Genomic DNA, 6826 nt, shown 5'->3' with positions numbered 1-6826 from the left:
CACTCTGCAGTAAAGAATTTCACAGATCCATTACTCTCTAAGAGAAGAAATTTGTCCTCATCTCTGTCTTAAATGAGATATTATTCTGAGATATGCCCTCTGGTCCTGCTATGGCACAAGGGAAAACACCTTTCAGCAGATACCTTGTCCAATGAAGAACGCCAATAATACTATTCTAAAGTTACAACTTTATGCCTTTAAATAGCAGCTTTAATATAGTCAATACACAACAGCATCTTTAAAATTGAGCATAGGGAAAATAAGAGCTAAAGCAAGGATGTAGAAGGTAGAAGAAGTGGCTTAAAACTTAGTTGAAGTTATGCATTTTGAAAATATTTTTAGAAGAGAAAGCCAAAGGGACAAGGAGAGAATTCAAAAGGAATAGGAGCCAGACCACTTCTAGAAACTTTGCAATGAACTGTAATCTCTGATTATCTGTCTCACCCTCATATTAAAATTTATGGAATATGTTCTATTCGAAGAATACTGCACATCTGAAATTGAGAACTCACTACACAATAAATGTAATTTATTACATATAGACGTAGCTTCAGCAGACAAATCATATTTTGTAGAAAAAAGATTTTGGGCGATTTTGCGAGCGCACTTTAACATTAGAAGAATAGAATGCTGTTTCCAGAGATGACATTGGCACTGAAGGGGATTTCCTGTTGTTGACAGTCCTACAACTCTTAATTATTGCTTATGTGTTCTTAGTGATCATGTGTTCACTGTTTTCTCCTGAGTGCTGTTTCTTTGTATCCTTATGCCATTCCCTTTGTGTGAGATTAATGCCACTGCCTGTCTAGACGTGGCCTGCACTGGACTTGGACCTTTCCCGCACAACATGTTGTGATCAAGCTATTCAAGAGTAATTTTAGAAGTTGCACAGCATTACTTTGAATCTTCTTCATATGAATAACTCTTCCTTCCAGATTCTTTCTGACCTTTCTCAAAGTCAGTCATTCAGGCTGGAGGTCACTCCAGCCAAATAGCAATTCCTCATATGAGGGGTCACAGTGCCACTGATGTTCTCAGATTACTTGACCTTGGAAGACATTTCTAAATCTGATCCTGACTTTGTTGGATAATCACATACACACACGTCCTGATTGACAATGAGAAAAAAAAAGGCAAATGTGGGAACAGTATTTAATTTTTCTCTCTCCGCCCCAAATTGAACCAGCCCCACGATCAAGGCAGCTGAAATCAGATTACTTGGCACAGACCAGGAATCTCGGACTCTCCTGAACCATTAAAAGAACTTTACCAGTGATTTTAATTTAAGAACTATGAACAGAGTAATGTTGACCTAATTTTTCTTTGTCAGGGTAAAAGAGTAGCTGATATTTCCAGCCAGTTCAAAGTGAAGCATATTGTGTTCAGTGGACTTGAGAATGTAAAGAAGCTGACTGATGGAAAGCTGGATGTGCCACATTTCGATGGGAAGGGAGAGATAGAAGAATACTTCCGAGAAATTGGTGCTCCCATGACAAGTGTGAGAATGCCTGACTACTTTGAAAATTTTCTACATGTGTTTAAACCTGTTAAGTCAGGCAAAGAATATTATGTTTTAGGTATGTTATTGGAAAGCTTAAAATGTTGCAACACTGTACGGTTGGTATTATAAGTAAATACTCTCATTTCTCAGGAGATCAAAGAGAATTTGAAGTACTGTTAAAACTTTCTTTTCCTCAGTTTTCCCCTTCCTTTCCTAAAGCCACAAATTCTTTTTGAGGTTAGCTCCATGAAAGCCAGCAGGTCCCCAGCACTTAAATGGCGTTCTTTATGTGCAAATCTAGTTAGTTAATGTTGACAGCCTATTCAGTTCAAGAGGCCACTGTGGCCCAAGTCCTTTCATTACCTGGCATCTTACCTACGCTTATCTACATTGCTCTTTAACCTCCCGAAAAAATCAGGAGCTAGACATTGGTCAGTTTTTCTTTTTTCTGATTAAAGGTTAATTTTTGAATCCTGACCGCTGTCCTGGTTGAAATCAGTAACTCAGTACAGACTGGGATTTAACCACACATTCCTGATCTGTGGTGCACATTCTTTTGTTTTTTTATTATGCTGATGTATATTCCCAATGTTGATTTACACCAATATTAATTCCATTCTTTTGATTAAGATATAAAATATTGAGAATTTACATTTAAAAACATCTGAGGTTATCAACATAAACCAGGAAAGATAATTTCGAAATTGACTTATTGAGAAACCATTAAAACAGACACCAGTATTTCACTTCAGTAAGCCTTGATATTCAGGTTTCAAACAAAATTTCATTGTAACTGATGGTACAAGAAAATAGTATAGTTAATTGAGTGAAATTCCTTACAAAAGAACCTAATTGGTTGGTTAGTTATATTTCCTGATTCGTTTAGCTGAATTTCTGCTGTTTAAAGAAAAAGTTGAAATTAAATCCTGACATATGAAAGTGAGAAGAGCAGTTGAAAATGAGACAAATAACAACAATCAGTTACAGACGTAGAGAAAATGCTGGAGAAACTGAGCAAATCTGGCAGCATCTGTGGAGAGAGAAACAGAGTTAACATTTCGAGTCTGATATGACTTCTTCAGAGTTCTAAACAAGAGTCTGAAGAAATCATGCTCATCTCAGTATATTAACTCTGTTTCTCTGTTCACATTGCTGCCAGACATGCTGAGTTTCTGCAGCATTCTCTGTGTCTGTTTCAGACTTTTGGTGTCCATAGTATTTTGCCTTTAACAGTAATATGTTAGCTTTTGTTAGATTTCATATTGAATTTGTCTATTTTTAATTTGTCTGTTATCAGATCTTCTGTTGTTATTTATCTAAGTGATTGAATAATCAATTCCAATAGATGTTCCAATGGAAGGAGTTCCAATGGATGGCATGTCTGTAAAAGACTTGGGTGGAGTTGTGCTGGCCATCTTGAAAAGCCCTGAAAAGTATATTGGGAAAGAGATAGGCCTGAGCACTGACAAGCTTACAGTTGAGGAGTATGCTGCAATTATGTCGCGACACACTGGAAAATCAATTCAAGATTCTAAGGTTGGTTTAAAAAAGGATTTTGAAATTCATTGTTCAATAATCAAAAGGAGCATCTACACCAGAGTGCTCAGTCTGCAACTTATTGGCCACATATGATTGCTGAGACTCAGCCAACTCACCTGTTTTTGTACCTATGTTTGTTTTGCTGGTTTGTTCTATCTGAATGATATTAGATGTTAATTTTGGCCTACTTAGTGAATAAATTCTGAAACAGAACACCAAAGTCTTGGCTTACAAGCAGATTAAAAGATCATAGAATGACAGAATCCTTCAGGAAGGAGGAGATTATTCAGCCAATTCATACCTGTGTCAAATTTCAGAAAGAGTTATCTAACTGGTCCCGGTTCCATATAACGTTGCACATTCTTTTTAATCTTCTGTGTGGTTCTGAAGTTCAGGACATGCATTTTGAGGCCCATTAGCACCAAAAGATTCTACACTTCTTCAGACAAGCACCAGTGCTCAAGCTCAGAAGAACTTGTTTGTTTATTTTATTTATTTTAAATTCTCTGGTGATGCCTAATGTTGTCAGAAGTTGGGATTATATTTATTCTCAGGAAGGGTTGATATGGCAAGGCCTCATTTATTGTTCATCATTTATTGAGAAGGTGGTGCTGGACATTCCCCTTATGCTAGCCACTCGGGAAAACTAGGGTATTCACCCAATGACAGTCAAGGAATAGTGGTACATTATGTGTGACCTACAGGGGAGCTTGGAAGTTTGCTGTTCCCATGGCATTGCTGCTTGTCCTACACCGTGATGAAAGTTATGGGGCAGAGATGTTCTGTTGAATTAACCTCAATGAGTGGCTGTAGTTCATCCTTTAGATTGTACAAACTGCAGTCATAGTACATTAGTAATATAGGGGGTAACTTGTGTTTAGTGATGGGGCACTAATCAAATGAACTTGCTTAGTTTTGACTGGGGCCATGTTTCTTGTGTATCATTTTGACTGTCATTGTGTTATCTTGTGACACATATTAAGTATGGGATACTGTTACTTGAAATACTCAGAGGTTTATTGATAGCGTAGAGCAGAACATGCAGTTATAAGTAACTATGTATGCAGCCTCCTGCTAGCACGCCTCCTACTGGACTGCACATGGCAAATGGTCGTGTGGTTTGTATCCTGGTCTTTGGTTCATGAACTTATCAACTCTTAAAGTAACACACTGTAAGGCAATAGTACAACAGCAATTTATTTAAGAAGTATTATGTACCTGACCGTGCTTCTGACTTGAATATTTAAAATGATTAGAGATTCAGAAGTGAACGACTTGTCAAAAAGTGCCCACTTTCTGCTCTCCTTTTGTAGCCATGCTGTTAATATGTAGTGATGGTAGTGCCATTGAAAGTTAAAGGGAGATGGCTACAATTGCTGTTGTTTGAAAAGGTCATGTTCTGACTGTTGCCTGGTGCTTCTCGTCAATCCAAATCCATTGTCTAGTAGGATGGCATTATCTAGTAGGATGGCATGGGCTACCTCATTTTCTGAGAAATTCTGAACAGAGCTGATCAGTGTATAATGACCAGTGACTTGTGCTACTCTTGATATTTTAAGCAAAGGGAAATCTTACATTTAAGCAATTAAACAATCATCTCTGAAGAGTACCTGTCATGATATCCTGGGACTGTAGTGACTGGTCTTCAAAATCAGAGTGATCTTTCTTACTGATAGCTGTGATCACTGGAAAATGTATGCTTTTATCTCCATTTACATTAATTTTACTGGAGCTCTTTGATGCCATACATAATTGAATATCAGCAACTACTTTTGTGTGTCCTTTGGGATTGCATGTTTGCTTCCACGCACAGTTCAAGGGCTGTCATAAAATTCTGCTGGAACCCAATGATAATATAGTGGTATGGTAAATGGACTAATAATCTAGAGACCTAGCGTAATGCTCTGAGGACAATGGGTTCAATTCCTACGTTGGCAGCTGGCTGAATTTAAACTCATCAATTAAATAGCGCTGACTGAAATTCTTATCGATTGTCATAAAAACCCATTTGGATCATTAATGATTTTCACACAAGGACAAGGACATGCTGTTATATCTATCCCTCCCACTCCTGGGAATTATATGCTGCTGCCTATAGTTATGTGCCAGTTTGGCCTCAAGAAAGAGGAAAGTATGTCAGTAAAGTGTGGGTCAACTTGTGTGGATGATGTGGTTGAGTAGTTGGCAACACGTGGAAGCTGTAAGATGTGGCTGTGAGGTGTGCAACAGTGCTAAGTGAGTGCAGATGAGATGAAGCTATGTTGTGGTAATTGAAAGAGATTGTTGATTGGTAAGTGTTGGAGATACGGTGTACTGAGCAGGGTTTGAGGCTTTAGTGGCCGAATTGGTGGGTTATGGTATCTGTAAATATGTTTACTTGATCGTTCTTTTGAGGCCATTGTATTTCTTCCAGCACTGCCCCCAGAGCCTTGTATTGATTTCCGAAACTGTTTTCTCTCACTGCCTTTGTGATGTTTACCTGGAGGGCCTTTTGGCTTCCTGTGATTAGGTGACATCTCCACTCCCTGTATCAGAGCCTCCAAGAAGATCTCACTGCTCAATCTCTACCATGTAGTGACGCCCTTGAGTCTTTCCCAGGTCAGAATCAGTTATCAGACATCTTTTCATACATGCTGAAGCCAGAATGCTTTGAGAGGTGTAAGTTACCTTTATGTAAGTAGTGGAGGTTAAGCTTTTAGTCTTGCTAGCGTCTGACTGTTTTGATCCCCCTGTTCAAGTGTGCAGACGTTGAGTGATGTGTTTAGCGCTGACTACACACTACCATCGTTTAAACTAGCTGAGAGCACAAAGTTTGCTACCGTTTTTGGGACCTGTCCAATTTCACAGTCTTTATCTGCACAACCTGAGCCGCTTAAAAGCAATGGTAAATTGTGTAATTTGATCCACACTCACGTAAGTAGCCTATTTCAAATAGCTGTTATTTCTCTAGATTACACAACAGACCCAATTGTGTCCAGTGCTTGATGCAGTCTTCCATTGGATACAATGCTGGATTTTGTCAATAGATCTGGTATATAACTTGAATGCATGTTTACCATGAAATTCGAAGAGCTGCTTTATATTCACCTCCTGAATCATGTAACATTCGAGCACTGATGATTTCTCTAAAAGCATTTTTAACAAGAATATAACCATTTTCTAAAAGTACAGTCTTGATTTAAGCACAATATTTTTCCTTTTGGTGAACTGGTTTTGATCTTAGGAATGCTGAAATCCAGAATTGTGTAGTATGAATTTAACATCAGTCCTAAGTATTGCACAGCTTTTCTTGCACTGGATACATGTGTGAATTTTACAGAGCTAACAAATTCCCATTATTATTTCAGGTATCAATCAAGGAATATGAGGAACGAAATTTTCCAGGAGCCCAAGAACTTGCCAAAATGTTCCGGTTTTATATGAAACAACCTCATCGCAACAAGGATCTGACATTAATGTTAAATCCCAAGGCACAGTGCTTTGAGGAATGGATGTCAAAAAACAAGAATGCTTTTGTAAATGACTGAATGCCAAATTTGGCTAAATATACTCTCAATAAACATCTGACAGAGAATTCATACTAGTATTAGACAAGTGTTATTCCCTCGGGCGGCATGGTAGCACAGTGGTTAGCACTGCCGCCTCACAGCGCCAGGGACCCGGGTTTGATTCCAGCCTCGGGCGACTGTCTGTGAGGAGTTTGCATATTCTCCCCCTGTCTGTGTGGGTTTCCTCCTAGGTGCTCTGGTTTCCTCCCACAGTCCAAAGATGTGCAGGTTAGGTGGA

The 6826-nt window shown here is 38.6% G+C and overlaps 1 protein-coding gene across 1 annotated transcript; it reads left to right on the top strand.

Moving 5' to 3' along the window:
- The first annotated feature begins 204 nt into the window (after positions 1-204).
- LOC125481245 (nmrA-like family domain-containing protein 1) lies at positions 205-6618 on the top strand. Its single transcript, XM_048592538.1, has 3 exons — positions 205-1577; positions 2847-3037; positions 6388-6618. The coding sequence occupies exons 1-3, from the start codon at positions 1490-1492 to the stop codon at positions 6565-6567; spliced, it is 459 nt and encodes a 152-aa protein (XP_048448495.1). The 5' UTR covers positions 205-1489; the 3' UTR covers positions 6568-6618.
- The last annotated feature ends 208 nt before the right edge of the window (positions 6619-6826 follow it).

The sequence above is a fragment of the Rhincodon typus genome, unplaced genomic scaffold, assembly GCF_021869965.1.
Source record: "Rhincodon typus isolate 14 unplaced genomic scaffold, sRhiTyp1.1 hic_rhity00001413, whole genome shotgun sequence".
NCBI lineage: Eukaryota > Metazoa > Chordata > Chondrichthyes > Orectolobiformes > Rhincodontidae > Rhincodon > Rhincodon typus.
This window is presented reverse-complemented; position numbering and strand designations above follow the sequence as displayed.

Bases quoted from the DNA above. Each gene is read 5' to 3' on its own strand.
- LOC125481245 (XM_048592538.1), top strand. From the start codon at position 1,490: ATGACAAGTGTGAGAATGCCTGACTACTTTGAAAATTTTCTACATGTG. The intron at 1,578-2,846 runs GTATGTTATTGG...CAATTCCAATAG, and splicing joins CAAAGAATATTATGTTTTAG to ATGTTCCAATGGAAGGAGTT. The intron at 3,038-6,387 runs GTTGGTTTAAAA...TTATTATTTCAG, and splicing joins AATCAATTCAAGATTCTAAG to GTATCAATCAAGGAATATGA.